The sequence below is a fragment of the Magnolia sinica genome, chromosome 19 (genome assembly GCF_029962835.1).
Source record: "Magnolia sinica isolate HGM2019 chromosome 19, MsV1, whole genome shotgun sequence".
Lineage (NCBI taxonomy): Eukaryota > Viridiplantae > Streptophyta > Magnoliopsida > Magnoliales > Magnoliaceae > Magnolia > Magnolia sinica.
The window spans coordinates 65,261,204-65,286,951 of record NC_080591.1 but is presented as its reverse complement, the minus strand read 5'-3'; the positions used below and the strand labels follow the sequence as shown (position 1 = coordinate 65,286,951).

Sequence of the window (25,748 nt, the reverse complement as noted above, 5' to 3'; positions counted from 1 at the left end):
ACAAAACTCCGCCCGATACTCTGGCGGAATTTATGGCACGGTCGGATAAGTATGCGAATGCCGAGGAAGCGCGAATCCTGCGTGAAATTAAAACTTTGACCAAAGAGTCGGCCAAAAAGGAAGCCGACTCGGCCGGAGGAAGGAAGCGCAAGGATGATCAAGCGCGTGATGAGTGAAGGTCAGGCAAACGGCCGGATCGAAGATTTTCCACATATACTCCCCTGAACAAGACTCGGGAAGAGGTATTGATGGAAATAAAAAACGAAGGCTTTGTTAACTGGCCCAATAAGCTCAGGAGTAATCCTAATCGGCGGGACAAGGATAAATACTGCCATTATCACCGTGATCACGGGCATAACACAAGTGATTGCCGTCACCTAAAAGAAGAGATCGAACGACTCATAAAAGAGGGCCGACTCAGAGAACATATGGTTAAAGCTGGGGCAGCTGAGGCACGCCCGACCGAGAGCCAGCCTATGGAAGAGATCCGGACGATTATCGGCGGTCCACAAGGTGGGGGCGACTCAAACAATGCACGAAGGAATCATGCAAGAAAACTTAGTCAGCCTCAGTCCGAGCTCATGATCATAGATCGGCCACCAAAGGAGAAGAAAAGAGAAAGATATTGCATCTCGTTCACAGAGGAAGATGCCCGAGGCATCTATCACCCCCACGATGACGCATTGATTGTCACCCTGGCTATCGCTAACCGAAAAGTGTTTCGGATACTCGTCGATACGGGGTCATCTGCAGACGTGTTATTTACCCAGGCGTTCGACAAAATGGGGATCGAACGGTCCACACTACGCCCAGTTCGGACCCCGTTGATCGATTTTTCCGGAGGACAGGTACTGCCTGAAGGGATTGTCTCGTTACCACTCACTGCTGGTAGTGCCCCATGTCAGACGACGATGATGGTTGACTTCTTGGTCGTCGATCAACCCTCAGTATACAACGCAATACTCGGCCGACCTTCATTGAGTCTCCTCCAGGCCGTGGTATCCACATACCATCTTTCAATGAAATTCCCGACCGAGTCGGGAGTTGGAATTGTCAAAGGAGACCAGCAGGATGCAAAACGATGTTACATGATAACCGTAAAAGGAGCCGCCGACAAAAGTCCGACCAACATATTAACGATCGAATCATTGGACCCTCGGGGCGAGAATTATGAACGAGGACAGCCGGTCGAGGATCTTGTCTCGGTCCCCTTGGTCGAGACAGATGGATCCAAGACGGTACGAATTGGCTCGTCTCTGCAGTCCCCCTTGAAAGAAAAGCTGATGGCCCTGCTCCGTAGGTACGCCGACGTATTTGCCTGGTGTCATGAAGATATGCCCGGAATCGACCCCTCTGTGATGACTCACCGACTCAACATCGATCCATCATATCGACCGATCCGGCGACCGCTCGGCCCTGAACGATACGCTATCATTGAAGAAGAAGTCAACAAACTCCTCCAGGCTAATTTCATAGAAGAAGTATACTATCCAGAGTGGGTCGCGAATGTCGTGCTCGTAAAGAAATCCAACGGGAAGTGGCGGGTCTGTATTGACTATACTGACTTAAATAAAGCCTGCCCAAAGGATAGCTTTCCGCTTCCAAGGATAGACCAGCTAGTAGATAGCACCGCCGGACATGAGCTCCTTAGCTTCATGGATGCTTATTCAGGATATAATCAAATTGCAATGCATAAGACAGATAAATCAAAAACTACCTTTGTCACCGACAAAGGCCTTTATTGTTACCGAGTGATGCCATTTGGTCTGAAGAATGCCGGCGCAACCTATCAAAGATTAGTTAATAAAATCTTTGCTCGGCTTATAGGCCGAACCATGGAAGTATATATTGATGACATGCTCGTCAAAAGTATACACGCGGCAGATCATGTGAATGATTTGGAAGAAATGTTTATCACCCTACGAAAGTTTCGGATGAAGCTGAATCCGAATAAATGCGCTTTTGGGGTGCGCTCTGGAAAGTTCCTCGGTTTCTTGGTTAGTCAGCGAGGAATAGAGGCAAACCCTGAGAAGATAAAGGCTTTGATTGATATGGAATCCCCTAAGACCATAAAGGACATCCAAAGGTTGACTGGACGAGTCGCAGCACTTAATCGGTTCCTGTCCAGAGCCACGGATAAATGTCTCCCTTTCTTCAGACAGTTGAAAGGAAGACAAACAATGGACTGGACGGAAGAATGTGAAGCGGCATTCCAACAATTAAAATCATGTCTCGGTTCTGCACCTCTCTTATCAAAGCCCGAATCGGGGGAGTCTTTGCTCCTTTACCTAGCGGTATCCGAGGCAGCGGTTAGCTCGGCCTTGATACGAGAATCCGAAGGAAAGCAACTGCCGGTTTACTACGTCAGCAAAGCATTATTGCTGGCAGAAACAAGATACCCAAGCCTGGAAAAAATGGCCTTGGCTTTAATCACTTCCTCTCGCCGACTCAGGCCATACTTCCATGCCCATACCATCATCGTAATGACCGATCTTCCGCTTCGCCAGGTATTGCAGAAACCAGAAGCTTCCGGCCGACTCACGAAATGGGCCATCGAATTGAGTGAATTTAACATTCAATACAGACCGAAGGCAGCAATCAAAGGGCAAGCAGTAGCTGATTTTATCGCCGAAGGAACACCACCATCCAAGCTCCCGGTCAACGATATGCCAAAGGATGTTGCAGTTCCGACAACAACCGCTCCCCCGACCCTTACCTGCCCTATTCCCTGGAAACTGTTTGTTGACGGTTCTTCCAATTCGAAGGCAAGTGGGGCTGGAGTTGTGCTGGAAACCCCCAATCATACCTATATACAGTATGCCTTACGACTTGGATTCCAAGCGTCGAACAATACGGCGGAATATGAAGCGTTGTTACTCGGCCTCCGTCTCGCCGCTAGCTTGGAGGTCACGCACCTCAGTGTTTTCAGCGACTCTCAGTTGGTTGTTAATCAAATTCTGGTGTATACCGGACACGGAAAGACCGATTAAGGGCATACATGCGAAAGCGAAAGAACTTATCAACGGATTTCAACTCTGCCGTGTCACTCGGATCCCTCGTGCGGAAAATAGCAAAGCCGATTTGTTAGCAAAGCTCGCCTCACCGATGAAGATGAAATACCCAGTCCGTCCCTGTCGAATACGTCGATAAGCCGAGTATAGATGAACCAATTAGCGAGGCCGTCAATACAATCAACTCGGAACCATCCTGGATCGATCCAATCCGCCAATACCTTGACGAAGGAAAGTTGCCTGAGGATCGCGCCGAGGCTCGACAAATTAAGATCCGAGCCTCCCGTTACACCATACTCAACGGAACCCTCTATAAGAAAGGTTACTACGCCCCGTTGCTGCGGTGCCTCGAACCCTGCGAGGCAAACTATGTATTATGGGAAATCCATGAAGGAATCTGCGGAAACCACTCTGGAGGGCGATCTCTCGCCCATAAGGTCCTACGACAGGGATATTACTGGCCCACTATCCAACACGACGCTCGCCAGCTCGTCCAAAAATGCGACAAATGTCAACGATTCGCGGCAATTCCGAGGCAAGCCCCCGAGGCACTGACGCCGATGACTGGTCCCTGGCCCTTCGCACAGTGGGGTGTCGACATCATAGGCCCGCTCCCTATGGGAAAAGGTCAGACCAAGTTTGCTGTGGTAGCAGTGGACTATTTCACGAAGTGGGCCGAGGCGGAGCCATTAGCTAAAATAACCGAGCAGAAGATCACCGAGTTTGTGTGGAAAAATATTATCTGCCGATTCGGAGTACCCCGTACCATTGTCACAGACAATGGAAGGCAATTTGATAATAGGAGCTTTCGCGAGATGTGCGACAACCTCGGAATCAGAAACGTTTATTCTTCACCTCATCACCCTCAAACCAACGGACAAGTTGAGGCGGTTAACAAGATTATCAAGCAACATCTTCGGACCAAGCTTGGCCGGGCCAAAGGAGCATGGGCCGAAGAGCTCCCGAAAATTCTTTGGGCTTACCGAACTACAGCTCGAACGGCCACAGGAGAGACTCCGTTTTCACTAGCTTATGGCTCGGAAGCCGTCACCCCCGTTGAAGTCGGATTACCTTCGGCTCGAATCACCTCATTCAATACAGAAGAAAATGAAGAACTCCTTGCACTCGGACTCGACCTTTTGGACGAACAAAGGGAAGTGGCGCGGCTGCGCACGTAGGCGTGGCAACGACAAGTGGCTCTGTTCTACAATACCCGAGTTAAGATTAGAAGGTTTCGAATGAGAGATATGGTTCTCCGGAAAGTTTTTTCCAACTCCAAGGAATTTGGGTCGGGTACGCTGGGACCCAATTGGGAAGGACCCTATATCGTCTCGGGCACCATCCGACCAGGAACGTATCGGCTAGAGGACCTAAACGGACAACCATTGCCTCACCCTTGGAACGCTGAACACCTCAAGGTCTACTATCCTTAGCTCGGTACTCAATGTTTAAAGACTCTGAATTAAGAAAGATTAAAGCCAAGTCAAATGAATAAAGCTAAGTATTTTTTCTTTATTCATCAAAACACATACAAATACAATGTGTGAATACATCAAAGTGAATAGAAAGAAAAAAATCAAAGGGCCCTGGTAACTGTCCTCATGCACCGGCCTCGTCCCCAGCAGCAGTGTCTTCGGCAGCGGCGTCCGGGTTCTCGGATTCCGAGGCTTCTCCACCCTCGATTTCTGAAAGGTCAAGGTCGGAAAAAGATTTCTTTATATCCTTGACGCATTCCAGATATCCGCTTTGGAACAAGCGGTCCCTCTCGTCCTCGAACTCCGCCGACTCGAGGAAAGCTTGGACGGCTTGGTCCCTGGCCTTCTCAGCCTCCCGAGTCTTCTCGTCGGCTTGCCGAATATGCTCTGCCGCTTCAAGCTTAGCCCGAGCTAATTCATCTGCGCACGAAGCATGAACTGTGAGAACTCGCCGGTTCTCTTCTTCAGCTTCGGAGAGAAGAGCCAGTACCCGAGCAACCTCTGCTTACGCATCCTCCAAGGCTCTTCTGGAGGAAGCCGCCTCTGCTTTCGCATCTTCGGCAGCCTTCCGGGCAAGGGACGCCTCGCCTGTCAGGACGCCGACCTGGATTTCGGCCTCCTCGCGTCGCCCTTCGGCTTCCGACAGAAGAGTCTGCAGCCGATGAGTCGAGGATAGCTCCTTGCCGGCCTTAATCAAGCAGGGAGCGAGTTCAAGAAGCACCCTTGCTGCATGGCTGACGGTTTGCGATAACGGGGCGTTGTAGAGCCTCACGAACTCTCTTTCGCCCCCGTGGGCTAAGGCCCAGGGAACCATCCCCGATACCACTTGCTGCAGGACGGACGGCCCTTCCTGGTTCGTCTCCTCCCCTCTGGAGGATGCGGTCCTCGTCTCACCTTCCCCTCTGGAAGACGCGGCCCTGGTCTCTTCCTCCCGTCTTGGAACGTCTGTCTCAACGTTTGCCGAGTCGGGTGCCGCCTGAGGTTCCGAGGCAGCAACCGCCGTCTCTTCAGCCCTTTCTTCTGGGTCGGGAATTACGACGACGGGAGGGGCAGAAGAACTTGCTGGCTCTTTCTCCTTCCGCACCACCCTTTGCCTCTTAGGCGGCCGAGGCTCCGACAGAAGAGCTGACCGCGGAGGAGCCTTCAACTTCGTAACTGCCCTAAGGGGAGGACGAGCTCCAGTCATTTCTGAGGAAGTAGGTTCGGGAACGATCCTGAGATTGGAGTTCCAAATCTATTAAAAAAAAAAAAAAACGAAGTAAGTCGGGGAAATTCGAAAAATTCGAAGATACATTTTCGATTACTGTGACTTAGAATCTAGACACTGCAAGATGAAGGCGCTCATTTGTAAAAGCTCCTTCCAAGATCTAGTGCCGGATCCAACGTCCTCAACTCTTTGATCCGAGCCGAGGCATTAGTACCCGAGCTTTGGCCGCTTCTTCGGGATATCTGCCAGACACAAGCCTTCAAACTCAGAATATTACAAAAATGAAAAGGGAGAGAGAGAAAACCCAAGTCACTGCCCTCTGGAATGTCCGAGGAACACGAGCCTCGCAGGCCCGGACTCATCCATCTCCCAGCGACCACATGCCCAAAACCAACGCTCTCTCCAATGTTTGTTGGAAGTGGGAGGGTCAGTGATCAGGGAACCGCCTCCGCCTCGCCAAGCAGCGAAGACGTAGAAGCCAGGGTAGTTCGGATTCACCCGCACTTGGTACAGGTGGAGAAATTCGTCGACTGTAAGCGGTGGCTGTTCCATCTCGGCCCACAACACCGCACACCCGAATAAGTTCCTCCACCCCTTCGGGACTATCGGCGGGCAATCCGAATGCGAGACAGTACTCCCCGGACGATGGCCTGAAGGGGCAGACGCAAGCCGCATTGCATTGACACTTGGTAAATGGCGACCGCCCCAGCAGGAGGGTGATCCGGCAAGTCATTTGGACGGGGGAGATAGGTGATGACCGACTCGGGGATGTGATACCCGATTCGGATTCTGTCTAAGTCCGCCTCAGTTAAAACTGAGGGAACCGGACCACTTAAATCTTCCCCCGATCCTTCTCCTTCAGACTCGGCATGCGCCGGTTCATCGACAGGAACTGGATCGGAGGTTCCCTCGGCAATCAACATTTCATCTTCTTCCTCCTCATCTTCCTCCATGCCCCTCGGGAAGTTAGGCCTTCCCGGGCGGGTTAATAAAGACGACCCACCACGAGAAGGAACAACGAAGGTAGGGCGCTCCGCCGGAGCTTCAGTGACTCTCTCAGATAGAAAAGCAGCGTTGGCATCCACTGCTATCTCCGTCAGTAAGGAAGGCGATTCCGCAACATTCCAAAAACGTTGCGCTTCGCCTTCGTCTCTGGAAGCTCCCCCTAGGGACTTCGAGAACCCCTATCCGCCATTATTATCTAATAAAGAGGAAGGAGAAACTCACCGGAGGGAGAAAGGAAAACGGAAATGGCGGAAAGAAGCGCTGACGGTTAAGAGAGAGGAAAGGAAGAAGATGAAAGACTGAGAAGGCTCCAAAGGGAACGAAAAGTAGGAATGGCAATAGAAGTTCAAAATGCGGGACCCCCACCAATTTATAAGATTGCCATACGGCGGGAGTAATTAATGAGGAAATGATTCGACGCCTGCATCGATTCCCCCACTCGACACGTGGCGCTCGTCGACTGACGACAATAATGCCCTTGCTACGTGTCCAACCCTCATTGGCGGGATGAGCGATTTGACGGCTGACGGCGCATGCGATGTCAGGAACCGAACCGCCTCCCGTCAAAGGCGACATGGAACGCATTAAATGACCACCTACTGTCTCGGACTGGGTTGTGAACCGACTCAAAACTCGCTACTCCTAAGTGTCATATGAAACACACGGAGTAGGGGGGCTTACTGTTGGGAACAAAAAATATAAGTCCGCAGATTCGGACTTAATGCCTCGGGTCACCAAAGAATGTGCCAAACCCGAGGCATGATTCGCAAAACCGAGACAAAGGTTGAGTCGGTTCGGACGACAAAGGTTGAGTCGGTTCCGACGACAAAGATTGAGTCGGTTCGGACGACTCATCAGCACTCCAGGCATGCATCGGGCGGACCACCTTACCAGATCGGCCATCGCAAGATCAAGCCTCATCCCGGATATCTTGGGATAAGATCTCCAACCCCGAAGCTCACGGGATCGGATGAAGGCTCCAGATGAGCACGACCCAATCTCCGTGATGCTAGGAGAAGATCCCGCGCACAATATCAGGAAGAGAATCCTCGTGCGATTAAATGCCCCAGCAGCTATAAAAGAGGGACCCCGATCACCCTGAAAGGTACGAAACAAATTCTCTCTAAAAAGCTCCTCAATACTCTTAGACCCAGAATCCAGGCCTGACTTTGGCATCGGAGGGTCCCCTGCTCAAGCCAGGGTCTCCTTTGTCCTCTCTCTGTGCAGGTATACGAAGGTCTAAGAGGACGAACCGTTAACCTGAAAATACCTCTACTTTTTCTCAGCTGCTTTACCTTAAAAATTAGGAGTATTTTCATCAAAATTTCTATTTCCGAACCTTAAAAATATACTTTTGTAGCATAAGTTTTCGAGCGTCCAGAAAAAAAAGACATAGAAGGAGAGAGTCTACAGTGCTAATTTTTTCACTTCCGAGAAGCATCGCCTTCCGATTAGATAAGTTGCCATGCACAATCATGATTTACGTACGGTCCATGCAGGGTGTAACTTCCAATCTTTCACATGTGCACGACATCCAACCCAGCTAGTAGGCTAGCCCTACCATGGGAATCAACATATATACAATTCTTGTATACAAACTCAATCCAATAGACACACTTGAATGTTGCTATTTCTCAATGGCAATACATTGTTTTCATGGTTTGGCCCATTAATTAGTAGATAATGTCTACAAAAGGTGTTCTTTATGGTGGTGTCAACCTACTTGAAAGGTTGGATTTTACATGTACTTCACGGACTGGAATTTTTTTTTTTTTCTTTTCCTCTTGAGTTACTCATAGGTAGACACCACCATGAGTGATCCATACATGTACTTCACAGATTGAAGTTACCAACTTTATGGCATACATGGTTTTAACTCTATATGGATCACTCCACGAGTTTCAAATGAATGCTCGAACCACCACATTTTGCGCCATGGCCGCAGCACATTGGGTTACCGTTAGATAAATTGCATTTCATAATTATAAGTTAGGGTCCATGTAGTGTGTAATTTCCAACCTTCCATGTTTTCACAACATCCAACCCATCCATTAGGTTAGCCCCAAATCTTATATACAGATTTATGGGATAGATCACATTTGAATGTTGTTATTTATCAATGGCACATTATTTTCATGGTTTGGCCACTGATCAATGATGATTTCTGTGACAAATCCACTCCATTCAATGTTTTGAAAGATCACATTTGGGGCACCATACCACATGAAATAGTGGGGATTGAACGTCTACAGTTATATAAGTTTTGTATCAGTATGATATTTGTTCATACAGTTTATTGAAGTGGTAATAAACCTATGAACGGTTTGGATGGCATATAGGTATCATGGTCAGATCCAAGAAGGTTTCAACGGTGGACATTTTTGTTGCAGTTGTTTTGTTAGTGTGGCCCACCTGTGTTCGATCTGTCTGATTTTTAGAATAGTCTCCTATTCTGGTATTTTAAAATAGATGGATGGAATAGATGTATCAAATACATCTCTGTGGGACCCACACAACCCCGGCACAGGTATATGACTATGCATAGGCTATCTGATGTCGACGCACGATATTCCTGTGCTCCCTCTTGTCGGAAGCTGTGTAGGGCCCACAGAGATGCCCATGGAAGATCCACTCCGTTCATCAAATTTTCAAGAATATGATGGGACAGGAGGCTAAAAATCATGCAGATCCAGAACTCATGTGGGTCATACCCCACGAAACAGCGGGGATTGAACTCCAACCATTGGAAACTTTGTTGAGGCCGCGGAAGTTTTGTATCAGGATGATACCTGTGCCCACATTTTATCTGAGTGCTAATAACCCTATGGACGGTTTTGGATGGCATATAAACATCACGGCCAGCTCCAGTTCAACGGTCCATATATCCACTCCCACTGTCTCATTTATCACAGGCAACCTGAGTTTTGGATCTGCCTAATATTTATATTTCTGTCCTATTGCGTCTTGAAAAGCTAATGGAGGGAGTGGATTTGTCATAGGCATCTCTTTGGCCCTCTTTGGCCCCACACAGCTTACGACAACAGGGGCACAGGAACATCTGTGGCCGAGGTCATTCATCTCCGACAGATTCCAGTGACCCTTGAGAGGGGATTAGGGGAGACTCCGGCCTCACCCAAGACAGTGCCACCCTTACAGTGGGGTTACCATGGGCCTAACTTGATGCATGTATCTAGTATGTATCCACGCCGACCATACATTTTTCAGGATCCTTTTAGAGTATTATGCTAAAAATTAAGCAGATTTAATTATCAGGTGGACCATACCATAAGCAACAGTGGTGATTGACAATCTTACCATTAAAAACTTCTTAAGGCGTACATTGACGTTTCCTTAATGTTTATTTACAATCCAATATGTTGATAAGGTCACATAAGACTCGATGAAGGGAAAAAAACAAATATCAACTTGATCGAAAACTTTCGTGGCCCATTTATGGTAAGTCACCACTTTTCTAATAGTATTCTCCACCTAATAATTGGATCTGCTTAATTTATTTTTTTAATAATGCACTAAAATGATTAAAAAACAAATGATTGGCATGGATACATAATACATACATCAAGGTGGCCCCCACGGTAATCCCATGGTAAGAGCCACACATCCCAGGTGAGGCCGGGGTCTCACTTAATCTGCTCTCGTACCCCTTTCAGTACTGAGTTCTTATTTTCATGGGCTCACTTTAGGGAATCATTATAAATAAATGTGTCAGATAAAAAGTTCAGGTGAAACACATCATAGGAATCATTGGAGATTGAGTGTATACGGTTGAAAACTTTGTGTGAGTCATTAAAGTTTTTAATTAAGCTGATTTTTGCGTTTTCCCTTCATCCCGATTTACATGACGTTTTTAATAAGTTGCATGGCAAGTAAACTTCGTGGTCAGCCTTAGGAAACTTTCAATGGTAGATATTATCATCCCTTGATTCATTTTTTGGCTTATGCCCTAAATTGAGCTCGTAAAATGAATGAATCAACATGGATAAAAAAAAATATCGAGGCCATTGAACTTTGAACTGAGTTGGGATTTGTGCTGCGGAATCACACAGAGATGGATCTAAGATAGCAATCCAAGAGCACCAAGCAATCACAAGAAACACAGAAATTTAACGTGAAAAACCCTTGGGGGAAAAAATCACAGCACAAAGCGATAGAAAATTTCATTATAAAAGAATAGATTATAAAGATAGAAGACTTACCCAACTTGAGTAATCCTCAAACCTCTCCTTTTCTCCACCTCTTGAAACCCTAAAACCCTTTTAGAAACCCTGGAATGCCTTAGAATTCACTTAGAATACTTCCTAGTCCCGTATCCACCCCTATTTATAGACTTAAAAACAAGTGGAATCGGAATAGAAAACAAAATTTGCAGAATCTGCATTTTCGCAAGCGAATCTGCGTAAACCTTCAATGTCATAAAAATACCTTCGATGTCATCGAAGAGACATTAAAAAAGTCTAGCGACTAAATATAAATTTTACGGAAATTCTCGATTACTCGACTTGGCTTCGGTGTCATCGAACATGTCTTCGATGTCATCGAACGCCCTTCGATGTCATTGAAAATTGACACCAATATGTCCAACGACTAACAGAAGAAATTCTGAAAATATTCGATGGATCAAGCACTGTTCAATGTCATCGAAGGTGATATCGAACAATCAGTCGATGACATCGATAGACTCTGTATCAAACTAGATTTAAGATATTTAATACAACAACTTGTACCGAAAGAAGGGTCACTATTGAATAGGAGTCCATCTTTGACGGCGTACCCCCCACCAATCAAATATCCTCACATCGCTTCACCATTAGGTGGGTGGTGAACCAAGGGCCTACCGTGATGTATGGGAGGCCGATTGTGTCCTCCAGCTGGGAACAGATAAAAGGTTTAAGTGGACACGATGATGTATGGGTCTTATCCACACTCTTCATACATTTTTTCCCTATCATTTTAGGATTTAAACTAAAACAATAATAAGATCCAAGGCTCAAGTGGACCACACCACAAGAAGCAGCGGTGATAATTATTCTCATAGTTGAAAATTTTAAATTTTCTAGGGCCCACCGTGATGTATATTTGCCATCAAACCTATTCATAAAGTTACATAGACCTCGATGAGTAGAAAACACTAATATCATCTCCATCCAAAACTTATGTGGCTCCTAAGAAGTTTTCGACGGTGAGAGCCATTGTGTAGTCCACTTGAGCCTTGGACCTATCCCATTTTTGGGCTTATATCCTAAAATGATATGAAAAAATATATGGACAGTGTGGATAAGACTCATAAATCACTGTGGCCAATCAAATCTCCTGTCCATTCCCAGCTGGAGTCTGCAGGGTAGGGCACAATCAGCGTTATGATGTATGCGTTTTATTCACATGCTTTATATCTATTTGTCCGCTCATTTTAAAACATGAGTAATAAAAAAAAATAAAAAATTGAAGCTCAAGTGGGCCAAACTATAGGAAAACGAGGAGATAATGCAACCTGGTTGAAGCCTTCCTAAGGCCCACTGTAATGTTTATTTGACATTGCCATCAGCCTATTGATAAGATCACACAAATCTGGACAAAAGAAAAACACCAGTGATGTACGTGTTTGGTTGGTGACCAGAACAACAGCAAGTCAGTCGGTGTCAAAGCTTTATAGGCCCCATTATGATGTATGTGTTTTATCCATGCTGTCTATCCATTTTTCTATGTCATTTTAGAGGATGAACTAAAAAATGAGCCAGATCCAAAACTGAAGTGAACCACACCACATGAAATAAAAAACAACATGGAAAATGATTCTTAGCGTTGAAACCTTCTTAAGATAATTCAAACCTCCATCTTTATGTGGGTCCCACTCGACGGAAAAACATACCTGAAAATGGGCTTGAGCCATTCCTACATAGAAAAAGTGCATAGTTTTTGCAAACACGCATATTGGGCCTTGCACCATTAATTACACACATACACTTTCAACTGGCCCTACCTTGATAGTTTTTAAGCACATATATGGCTATCGGAAGGTCTGATCCTCTTGCCAATTGCTGGTCCATGCGGTCCTAAATTAGGTAAAAAAAAATGGGACCGACCTATTTCTGGGAAACCTGAGAACTGAAAAATCTGTTTGGCACTGGTGTGGGCCCACCTCTGTGGGATCCGCAACTAAGTGCAAGGGGACCCGTGGATCGAAGCGGACTAAGAGATCACAGTGGGCCATCATGTGGACCCCAACCTGATCAATATAATGAAATCCACTCCATCCAGATGGTGGGCCTCAAAATTATAGAGCATGGGTACCAAAATCAAGTAGACCCCAAGATCTGGTGGGCCACACGTAATGGAACGGTGGTGATTTGGCTCCCCACCATTCAATGGAATCACTAAAGGGACGAAAAGAGATGAAAAAAGGAGCAGCAATAGCCCGCGTGTAGGAGCTGCGCACTCTCCTTTGGTTGCCGCGTGTAGGAGCAGCAATATATATATATATATATATATATATATATATCTACGCACGTGCGCACCTTTCCACATGTGTCATGGGTGTCGAATCCGAACAGTCCATAGGATGCGGAATCCCATGAAATCGTAGGAGATGAATTTTCACCCTGATCAAATATTCTGGTGGGCCATAGTAAAGAGAAATTCAAATCAAGGGAAGAAACTGTTTGCATTTTTATGGCCCACCAAAGTTTTGTTTTAAAGTAAAAATTGGTACCAGAGGGTTTAATGAGGTTCTGCTTCATGTAGACCGTTCAGATTTTCAAGAATCATCATATATGATAAGTTCTCAAAAAAGTTGGTAGGCCAAATGGTTTGCCGGTGAGCGTTCCGCTATATATATATATATATATATATATATATATATATATATATATATATATATATATATATATATATGCGTGTGTGTGTGTGTGTGAAATCCACTCCCGTTTTTACATTTACATGCAACAAAATGGATATCGATCTCTCTTACGACGTAAAATATAGACCGTATCTCGTCACGGTGGGGGCCATGCTGACTAGTCTGATGATAGGAACCGTCCATTTTCTGCAAATCAATTTGTTTTAACTTAATAAGTTTAATCTCAAAGGATGATTTGGACAAAGGAAAAGAAAATTTTCAATTGTATTCATACAACCATAGAAATCAAAGGATAGAATTCTCACCGAAAAACAGTTTATTTATGCTGTTTAAAGATAAAAAGGACTATTCAAATAACAAGATCGATCATCTCGACATGTTGTCCCTTTTAGCTTGCAACAGACGTTCGATCCTACGTGGCCACAGATGTAAAACAAACTCCTCTCTCTATACTCGTACTGATTGATGTTAATAGCAGTATTATTTCTGTCTGAAAAAGAAGAAAAAAACAGAAAAATAATATGAAGAAGACAATTACATAAACAAACATCTACCCTCCAATATCATACCATAGAAAGAAGAGAAGGATACCTTTGTTTACTACCCAAGAGAAAGAGACTGAAACAACTTGATTAAGCCAAAATTCATAAGCATTGCAAACCAACCTTCCACCATTACCATCAAACAAGATCTCCCTATTGGCTTTCTCCCCAACTTGGCTCTAAGACCTCCAAAGAGCATTAATGCCAAGGTCACTGCTATCACCACCCCTACCACCTTATGTGTCTTCATAAATGCTGCCGTCAGCAGTGGAATCATCCCACCGATGAAGAAGGTGTGAGCCGACACTGCCGCCGTTTGCATCGGGCTATTCATCTGGGTCACCTCTATATCATGGTAGACAGAGACGAACTCTCTTATGGAGATGTTAATTGCACCCGCAACTAGTCCAGTAAACACATAGAGGATCATGGCTGTTTCCTCCCTTTTCAAATCTCCAATTCCCATCATCAGCAAGGCTGTGGACACCAACCCTTCGTTGGCTCCTCGGACAGCCAATCTCAGCCTCTGCGCTCTCCCGGAGTTGTGGATGTTGGTGTTGGCTGCCTGCCTTTCGACATCGGATGATTGTACGGGGAGTGGCATGGTCACAAGGGTGAAAGGAGGAGGAGGCGCTGGTGCTGGGAGTAGAGTTGGAGAAGCGGGTTTTTGTACTGGAGATATGCTCCCAGGGAATGCATCTCAAATTTATATTGCAAGGAATGCATCTGATAGCCAACTACTAACAAAACCCTGCTAGCTAAGAAAATCCAGGCAACAAAGCCAACTTTGAAGGAATGGATTTCACATTCAGCTAATAGATTAGAAATTATTCACTTTATATATATAAATATATATATGATTTTAACTCTGTATGGATCACCACACGGACGTTTGTTTCTGCGTGTCTAAACGACTGGCCACGTTTAGGAAGTCGGATTGGGCGCTGATACCGTCACTAATCCGTCGGCTATGTCCCTGTCACTGTCGCTGATCCGTCCAGGCAGGACTAATCCGTCCGCTATGTCCCTGTCACTGTCACTGATCCGTCACTGATCCGTCCAGGCAGGACTAATCCGTCCGCTATGTCCCTGTCACTGTCACTGATCCGTCACTGATCCGTCCAGGCGGGACTCTTTGAGTCCCTGTCACTGTCACTAAATGGTAAGAGCTTACCGAGTAACTCAGCAGGCAATCCGATTTCCTAAACGTGGGCAGGGCTCCGTGCGGTCTAACATCATATGTAAGTGTTTTATCCATGCCGTTTATCGTTTTTTCTAAGATCATTTTAAAGGATGAGACAAAACATGAGACAGGTACATGGCTTACGTGGACCACAAAGTGGGGATTGAAATTCCACCATTAAAAACTTCTTGGGAGCCGGAAAAGTTTCGGATCAAGCTGATATTTGTTTTATCCCTTCATCCACGTTTACATGACCTTATGAAATGAATAGGTTGGATGGTAAAAAAAAAATCGGGGTGGCCCTTAGAAAGGTTTCAACTGTGAGTGTCATTTTCACTGCCGCTTCTTTTGGTGTGGTGCATTGGAGCTTTCTACCTGCTTTATTTTTAGAATAACATCTTAAAATAATATGATAAAAGCGATGAACAGCATGGATAAAACACTTACATCACGGTGAGCCCAACAGAGGGGGTAGGACGCAAACCGTTTGTTCATGGGTATATAGGGAGTTTGCTTTTCGTTATCCACGTTCAGAGATGATTTGTTTGATAAATTGCAGTGCACAATCATACGTTAAGGTCGAGTGTGTAACTTTCAACATTCCGTATATGCACAACATCCAACCCATTCAGTAGCAAGCTCCACCATTAGGATTAACCTATTCACAAAATTTCTATATAGATTTATCGAATAGATGACATTTGAATGTTGCTATTTCTCAATGGCTATATATAAATTATTTTCACAGTTTGGCCCATTAATAAGTTGATGATTTCTACTCAAGGTGATTCTCATGGTGGTGTCAACTTATTTGAAGGAATGGATTTCACAAGCAATCAACGGATTAGAAGATATTCACTCTATTTATTGTGCACATATGGTTTTAATTATGTATGGATCATTATATGAATCGGCTCACATGACATATTGGCTTTGGGACCCATTGGTTGGCTTTTGGACACATTGGCTTTTAGAGTTTTAGACACATTGGCTTCGGTTAGGTAAGTTGCGTTGCACAATCATATGTTACGGTCCATGCAGTGTGTAACTTCCAACATTTCTTGTGTGCAACATCCAACCCATCTAGAAGGCTAGCCCCGTGATGGGAATCATTGTATTTACAAATCTTCTATATACAAACTCGTTGAATAGACCCATTTGAATGTTGCTATTTCTCAATGCAATACATTGTCTTCATGGTTTGGCCCATTGATTAGTTGATAATTTCTATACAAGGTGATCTTTACGGTGGTGTCAACCTACTTGAAAGGTTAGATTTTACATGTACTTTCACAGATGGAAAGTAACCCACTTATGGCATAGACGGTTTTGGATTTTACATGTACTTCACAGAATGGAAGTAACCGAATTCATGGCATAAACGGTTTTAACCATGTATGGATCACTCGATGACCACCACATTTTGGGCCATGGCCTCAGCACATTGGATTCCCATTAGATAAATTGTGTTTTATGATTATAAGTTAAGGTCTATGTAGTGTGTAACTTCCAACCTAGCTTCTAAATCATACATCCGCTTGAAATTCAACGGAACAAATCTGAAGTACTAGAAAATCGTGACCTTACCATGAGCCACACACAGGAAAATAGAGAGATCAGGAAGAGAGCCATGTTGTGGGAGGCGTCGAAAGTTACTGAGAGTGGCATAGTTCCATGTGGCATCAACCTGCAGCTAGTCCAATGAACCTGTCGAGGCCGAGGGAATTGATACAAGACCTTAGTTCACAACATCCAACTCATCCATTAGGCTAGCCCCAGATCTTATATACAAATATATGGAATATATAACGTTTGAATGTTGTCATTTATCAATGGCACATTATTTTCTTGGTTTGGCCACTGATCAATGATGATTTCTGTGACAAACCCATTCCCTTCAATATGTTTTGAAAGATCACATTTGGGACATACCACATGAAACAGTGGGGATTGGTAGGGTAATATAAGTTTTATTATTATTATTATTATTATTATTATTAGTATTATTATTTTTTTTATCAGTATGATATTTGTTCCCACAATTTATTGAAGTGGTAATAACCCTATGAACGCTTTAGATGGCATACAGGCATCACGGTCAGATTCAAGAAGGTTTCAACAGTGGACAATTTTGTTGACGTTGTTTTGTTAGTGTGGCCCACCTGTCTTTAAAATTATATAGATGGAATAGATTTATCACGAGTCCGGATCCTCTGTTATCAGGTCAACAGAGAATTCCTGATACCCAAATTCTCATTGGTCCACGTCACCCTCACTAAAAAAATAAAAATAAATAAAAAACAGCTTCGGATGCCAAACCATTAGGGTAACAGGAATTCTCTGTTCACCTGATAACAGAGGATCCCGACTCATTTATCACCCGACTCATTTATCACATACATATCTGTGGGACCCACGCAACCCTGGCGCAGGTATATGATTGTGCAGAGGCTATCTGCTATCCACGCACGGAGATATTCCTGTGCCCCCTGTTGTCGAAAGCTGTGTAGGGCCCACATAGATGCCCATGGAAGATCCACTCCGTTCATCAATTTTTCAAGAATATGATGAGACATGAGGCTAAAAATCATGCAGATCCAGGACTCATGTGGGTCATACCCCACGAACCAGCAGGGATTGAACTCCCACCATTGGAAACTTTATGGGGGCCGCAAAAGTTTTTTATCAGGATGATATTTGTGCCTATAATTTATCTGTGTGGTAAAAACCCTATGAACGATTTTGGATGGCAAATAAACATCATGGCCAACTCCAGTTCAACTGTCCACATATCCACTCCCACTGTCTCATTTGGTGTGGCCAACTTGAGTTTTGGATCTGCCTAGTATTTATATTCCTTTTCTATTGTGGTCTTAAAAAGCCAACAGAGTGGATTTGTCATAGGCATCTCTTTGGCCCCACATAGGTTACGACAACAGGGGCACATGATCATCTGTGGCCGTGGGCTTACCTTGATGTATCTAGTATGTATCTATTCCATCCATACATTTTTCCAGATCCTTTTAGAGTATTATGTCAAAAATTAAGTAGATTTAATTATCAGGTGGACCATACCATAAGAAACAGTGGTGATTGACCATCTTAACATTAAAAACTTCTTAAGGCACACCTTAACGTTTCTTTAATATTTATTTACAATCCAATTTGTTAATAAGGTCACATAAGTCCAGATGAAGAGAAAAAACAAATATCGGCTTGATCGAGAACTTGTGGCCTGTTAATGGTAAGTCACCACTTTTTGATCGAGAACTTGTGGCCTATTAATGGTAAGTCACCACTTTTCTGATGGTATCGTCCACCTAATAATTGGATCTGATTTATTCTTTTGAATAATGGGATCACTAATAAAGGACGAAGAGAGAGAAAGAATGGAAAAAAAAAAAAAAACGCAAGAAAGACAAAAAAGGAATAGCAATAGCTACACGCTGCTTCTCAACATTGTGCAGCCCTGCACGCCGGTTGCAGCGTGTAGGGGCTGCGTACTCTCCTTTGGTTGCGCTTGTGAGACTACCTTATGGACCCACTTGATGTATATATTTCATATCCATGCCGTCCATCAAGGGTCCAAACCATCATACGGCGTGGATCCAAAACCAAATCCAAAGCTTAAATGGCCACACTGCATGAGACATTGGGGATTGAGGCCGTCATTTAAAAAACTCTTAGGTCCACCATGATTTCTGTGCTATATCCACCCATCCATCCTTCTTTCCAATCATTTTAGGCAGTGAGCCCACAAGCACAGCAGATCCAAATTCTAAGTGGGCCACGTCACAAAAAATAGGGACTCAGATTGCGTCCTACCCCCGCCCGGATGCGGAAAAAGACGGACTAATCGTGTTAGTTTCTGATTGGCTGACATTGTAGGGCCCATGAGTGCAGAAGTTCACGGCGCATTACACGCTGCTAGCTCGTGTATAACTCGACCCAGATTTATTTTTTTTAAGCCCAAAAATCCCGTCCAAAAATCCCTCGGGCTCTCTCTCTCTCTCTCTCTCTCTCTCTCTCTCCCTCCCTCCCTCCCTCCCTCCCTCCCTCCCTCTCTCTCTCTCTCTCTCTTGATTTCCTTACCTCCTCTCTCTCTCTCTTGATTTCCTTACCTCCTTCTCAGATTTCTCTCCTTTCTCTCTCGGATCTCTCTTTCCTTCCCTCCTTGCATCTCTCTTTCCTTCCATCTTGGATTTCTCGCGCCTTCTCTCTGCTTTTCTCCGAGAAACGCCGCACCGAATCATCCTAGAGAAACTCCGCACCGAATCGTTTCTATCACTCTGCATCAACTTTCAAGAGGTAATATACAATGTTTTTGAAATTAGAAGATTTAAGATTTGTAAATTTTGAAATTTCGAAATCCAATTCAACATCCAAACACATAATCAGTGAAGTCCCACCATTTTTGCATGCCAAATGAAATGCATAAGCGTGTCTTAGAAGTTCTATGCAGTTCCGTCCTCACCCTACATGTGCAAACATGTAATGCAATTGAGATTGTTGGTCTGGTGGGCCACAATGTAGATGATTTGTGGCCAAAAGGTCATGGTGATTGGACAATTGCAACCGTCCATTTTGTTGTGAGTTTCACCTTTTATATGTGCACCATTGCTCCATCCGAACTGTCCCTTTTTAAGGCACCGGTCGCCTTGATTTTTGGATATGGCTCATCCCTATGGTGTACCTCGAGTTGGCTAGTCCTGCTCACAGCATGTTAATTCGCATGTATAAATTAACATATCTGCAAGCGCCTTCCCGAGCATCACGACATGCATGTATGATGTAGAGTGGGTCGCGGACAATTTCATGGCCAAGATGGATCAGAAAAGGCCCGGTCGACGACAGAAGTGATCCGGACCATCGGACCTTAGATCGGGCGTATCTCGCAATCCGGAATGAGTTAGCTGAAGTAAAATATATGATTTTGGGGTAGAACGAGCTACTTTAGCCAACCAACCCGCTACGTCGGGTTGCGCCGCCCGGAATTGCGAAAAACCCCTTGATTGACGGTCGTTTCCCTGTTTTAATTTCGTTTTTACTATAAATAGTAAGTTTTAGTTTGATTATAACTCTTCATCCGTTGGGCTTTAGGAGTTGCGCCCAACGTGAAAAGAGCTTAGAATAATTAGGGGAACGGTTTGGTGAAGCCAAATAGGACACTTACTATTTTTGGCCGAAAACCTTGCGCACTAGTAGACATCACGACCGTCTATAAATAGTAAGTTTACTATTTATAGTAAGTCGCGGATTCTAGGAGTTTGAGTTGTAGTTTGATTATGATTTCTTTCCCATTGCTTGATACCCTTATTTAAAGGGTTGTGAACTCGATTTTATTCATTCATCAATCAATTTCGAATTTATTAGAATTTATTTCTATTTTCTGCTTTCTTTCCTCGTGGATTCGAGAAGTCTTTGTGAGGAGTCCAGAGAAGTTCCGTGGATTCGGAATAGTTATCCTCTTGAGGAAGACGGTGCTCGACCTCACGTCCTCCCCTGCGTCAATGTATCATTGTAGAATCCCTCATTGTGGATTATCCATCTTTCGTTCATTGATAATGCTTGGCCTGCTTATTAGTTTGATGAGATGCTTGATCTAATTGTTTAAGAATCGAAATGTGATGCCTAAACATGGGATTAGAATTTTGTGCCATGTGTGTGAGATTTTTGGGGGTTCATTAGGTGGCCCACCGCATGTGTATGTACTATGGCCTAGAAATCAGGCTGGTCCATTCATATACAAGAATTGGTGGAAATTAACGAGGGATGGGTTGTCCATTTCTACTTTTGTGGGTTCTGGATTATCTATTTATGAAGAACAAACTTGCTTGACAGCATAAAATCAGATAGGGGGCACCAATATCTAAGGTAAATGGATGACTGAAAGGAATTGACCATGTTTAGCATTTGATGTACAAGCGTGGTCCATCTAACAACCGGACCAGCCTGATTTTTAGGTCATGGCATATACACTGTTTGGTTGATATCATGAATGACCTGAATCTCATTCATGCATGCCATATCCCAGCATGTTAGGAGTGCGTAGTTGGGCTCCTTCAAGAGATTGCACCATTTTCTATTGTTGGAAGTTGGAACATCTTCTATGATGTTTTTTCATAAGCTCATGAGGTATCATAAATGCAATCTTTGGATTTTCAGTTCAACGATCCAATCATTGATATTATAGGGCCCACTGTAGATACCATGTGCTGAAAATAGGCTGTTTCACTCCTTAATGGGGAACAAAAGGTGCACAATAGGGTAATACAGATATCTAGACATCCATTTGTTTTGAAAATAGGACCACCTGAGGTGTGAAACGGCTTCACTTTCAGGGATAAACTCTCCATCTGATTCAAGGGTATTCCCAACCTAAGTTTTGTCATGTCGGTGCCATGGAATGGTTATGTTTTACAATGAAGTAGTCTTGATTTATTGCAACTCCAACATGCATGTGGATGGCCCATGGTACAAAAATCACCCCAATTAGAGAATCCTAGCTATTCAATTAAACATGTTTTCTCTATGAATGTGGATTTCAACTCATTTTTTTTCACTGTCCATTTGTGGTCTGCACATTAGACAAGATTGCTTTTTCATTGTGGTTTCTGTACCATGGGTGATCCTTGGTAGTGCTCGCAGATGGACTGCCTACATTTGTTGAACCTTCAGTCAAGACCTTATCATCATGCAAGTTGGCATGATGGCATTGGAATCTTTTGGTGTACAACTATTATATTTGAGCATTTAAACAATTTGAACTTGGATGCGGATGGATCTATCTGTAGGTAGAAACTTCATTTCTGAAAATGCATATGAAGATGTCATTAGTCATATGAAGGATTTATCTGTTGAAGCTGGTGGGAAGAGCACATCCAATAAACCATGTCTAACACTTAAATTATTAGCATACAAGCTACAACTATGGCATATTGTCTCAATTTAACAAATTGTAACCCTTTTGGTTGTATCCAAACAGGTAACTTCACAACACAATGAAAGGAGCTATCATCCAGTGAAGGAATCTCACAAGGATAGGGAGTGGAAAATGGATCAAAAGAAGATCCCAACAATCAGCGACACTTATATTAGATCAATGGCCCCATTAGAACTCATGAACTTTAACGTTAGATGTATTTTGGAAATCGTATTTATATCTGGACTAAATCTTGTCAGTACAATGTAAGCTTTGCTCTTTCCATTCTCCATTTGGAAATTGTATTTGTATTTGCAAAACCATGTGTCTTGGATCAAAGTAGTTTCATGATTATCTGTATTAGCTTTAGATGGGTTGATCTATCAGGGAATGTACTAGCAAGAGCACCATATATATATATATATATATATATTATATATATATATATATATAGATAGCTACGGATATTAGCTGTAGCCCTTTATCTGGCAACAGTAGCAATTGCTAACTTCAGTCTATAGCTACAGATATCATAGTTGTATGTACATTTCGCCACAGAATTTATGGCTATGGCACCTACTGCTACGGTTATACTACGAACTATAACTGTAGCCATAGGTACTTAGCTACGGCTTTATCCGCAGCACTTGTCCCTTTTTCTGGTAGTATATATGGAAAATCTGAACCTGTCAATTGGTGGGGAGCATTTTTTTTCTTCATTAAGAAAGAAAGACAATAACTTTACACATTCACAACACAAGAAGGGCTACTGTTTTTATTTTTTTATTTTTATGGTTAGGAATTTACAATCTGGAAGATTTTTGGTGCATGGGCCTGCCAGTGTGGCTCATCATATCAACTATTGGATCATATCAAGATGACTTGCAGAATCTCTTGAGCTTTATTCATGGTAGTGATACCATGACATAAGCTATTCATCTCTTTGTAAGTTGATAGCACAGCTAGATTATTTTGTGCAGACACTAGAATCTGATTTCACCTTTATAAATGTGAACTGTTTGTGGATATAGTTTGAAGATTTTCTTCAATAGACTGAGTTATGCTTAGCAACCATATTGTGGTCACAGTGACAAAGCCTTTTTTCTTGGGCATCTCTTGGGAGATTTTCAATGGCACATGGGGTGATCCATCATCAATTTCAACCATTCATTCATTCAGACAATGAGTAAGCCATGTGAAAAAAATCATGATAATCATCAATGTAATGGAAAATGGAGAGCCAAGATTGAGTAGAAAAAAAAAAAACCCTTCCAATCATCATTTTGAAACAGCTACCAGATAAATCCTACTTTGGTCTGCCTCAAGCATTATATGGACACCTTATTAAAAATCTCGGCCAGCTGATAATAATACAGTGGGCCCACAAGATAAAAATAAATTGACTGTACAAAATCTACAGAGCCACAAATTATTAGACTGGCAACACATCCACACCGAACGTCTTTAGAGTTTGCTTCTTGGAACATAAATCCTGCACAAGAATGAAAAAAATATAAAATTAAAGGTTATTCTTCAAACCTACAATCTTCATGACATGTAAATGAAAATAAGCATTCAACTGGCATATTTATATGATCATGATACTCATAACCATTTTGAAAGTGGTGAACCTTCATCTGGCATATTTATATACTTATCCAAATCTGCTTTTTCCCTGACCCGTTTGTGGATGGAGGAAAACTCAAAAACTACATTAGGGAGAAGATTGGTGCTCACCTTTGACAAAATATTGGAACGTATGTGATGCTCTTCCCACCGATTAATTCTTGTCAGATTGTTATGATGACAACTGCATAGAAATTTCATATATAAATAAAGAACATATCTCAAAATATGAAATTTAAAAAGGTATGTTCAATATATTTTGCCTTTAAAATGATTAATTTTACCTGGTTACACACAACGCTTTCTTGATAAGATAATTGTGGGTTGCTCAAGAGAAATTGCTGATTCAAGTTGATGGTTAGATAGCCACAAGCAACAAAAGGGCCACTCGTGGATCCACTAGGAGCACTCCCATGATTAAAAAGGTTTTGTTGAAATATGTTAAGATTAACTGGTTGGTACTTATGCTGAGGCAATAATGATGCATCAATGGATCTACCAGGTAATCGAAGAGAACTCGCCACCATACTCTGTGAATTCTAATAAAAGTAAAAGGGAAATTAAAAACTATAACAACATAAACATATGTCATGACAAGCTTTACAAAACAAGTTTCGAGTGATACCTTATTGAAATGACACATTGGGGTGAACGTAAATTGATAATTTGAAGGTTGAAATGCTTGGGCCATTTCCCATCTCTCTTGATTTGCTTCCGTTTGAGCAATAGGATTTCGAAATCTTTTCTTTCGTGCTTTATCTAATGGATTTTTATATGTACGATGATTGGCCCTAAATTTAGGCTTTACTCTAATCCCATGTACAGTTTGTGAACTCAAACTATCCACAAAAGTAAATGTTGTTTCAATCGGTTCACGGCATGCGCTTTCGGTATCTACACTTACAATTGGCTTAGGATGTGCACTTTTAATATCTACATTTTCAGTTGGCTCAAATTGTGCACCTTCAATTTCAGCATCTACACCTTCAGTTGGGTCCGAGCATGCATGTTCAATATCTACACTATTGTTAACAACTTGATAAGAGTTTAGCGGAAGTTCTTTGATCCTTTTCATGCATTCCATCACTTCATCATGAAATTTATCAGAATATCTATCTGCAAATTTGAAGACCTTAACTATTGCCGCAATTTTAAGAAGTTTGCGAGACATATATTTATACCGCTTACCCGATACAATATTGTAGTCATCTTGTATTATTAATGTAGCCTCGTCTTTAGCAAAACCTACATTTGCATCTCTATGCCATCTTTTCAAAATATAATAAGGAGGAAGCACCTTTATATTATAATAATCTAAAACTTTTAATGTATGACTACACAAGATGCCCACAAACTCAAACTTGCGGCAGCCTACACCTCACTGTATTGTCTAGTGAGTCAAATTTAACAGTGCATCCTTCAACTTTATCGTTATTAGTAACTCGAAATTCTGCAACTGTACCAACCTCACCACATTTAAAAAGAGAATGATTAAGAATTTTCTTAAACTCATTTTGAAAAATTTCAAACACTTTCGGAGTGTATGCATTTGCCGCTTCCTTTAGCATTTTTATATCAAGAACCAATATCGGGGTACTTTGCCTCATTTTGAAATCAGCTATAGCTTCTTCTTATCGTCTATGAGCTAGCACCCGCTCGTAATGATTGAAGAAATGCAAGAGGTTGTATTTAGAGTTCAGATATCTTTTCAAAATATTATTCATGCTCTCACTTCGCTGCATACTCTTCATGTCAGCGCAGAATGTATTTTTTCCATAAACCAAAGCCCATTTTTCTTTTTCTTTAAACAAATTTTGTAGTCACTTATTTTGCACGAGCATTTTATTCCATGTTGTTAGAAACTCTTCCTCATCCTCATAATCATATACACACCTACTAAAAT

The 25,748-nt window shown here is 43.0% G+C and overlaps 1 protein-coding gene and 1 long non-coding RNA gene across 2 annotated transcripts; one reads left to right on the top strand and one right to left on the bottom strand.

Annotated features, from left to right (window-relative positions):
• Positions 1-19,398: 19,398 nt before the first annotated feature.
• Positions 19,399-22,655, top strand: LOC131234937 (uncharacterized). Its single transcript, XR_009165844.1, has 2 exons — positions 19,399-19,605; positions 22,283-22,655. It is a non-coding gene; the product is annotated as an uncharacterized LOC131234937 (long non-coding RNA).
• An 838-nt stretch (positions 22,656-23,493) lies between these two features.
• LOC131234989 (uncharacterized) lies at positions 23,494-24,973 on the bottom strand. Its single transcript, XM_058232039.1, has 4 exons — positions 24,471-24,973; positions 24,130-24,384; positions 23,957-24,029; positions 23,494-23,711 (listed from the first exon to the last, which is right to left on the bottom strand). Exons 1-3 carry the CDS (start codon positions 24,927-24,929, stop codon positions 24,018-24,020), a joined length of 726 nt encoding a protein of 241 aa, XP_058088022.1. The 5' UTR covers positions 24,930-24,973; the 3' UTR covers positions 23,494-23,711; positions 23,957-24,017.
• Between the last annotated feature and the right edge of the window lie 775 nt (positions 24,974-25,748).

Bases quoted from the DNA above. Each gene is read 5' to 3' on its own strand.
- LOC131234989 (XM_058232039.1), bottom strand. From the start codon at position 24,929: ATGGAATGCATGAAAAGGATCAAAGAACTTCCGCTAAACTCTTATCAA. The intron at 24,385-24,470 runs GTATCACTCGAA...TACTTTTATTAG, and splicing joins CAATGTGTCATTTCAATAAG to AATTCACAGAGTATGGTGGC.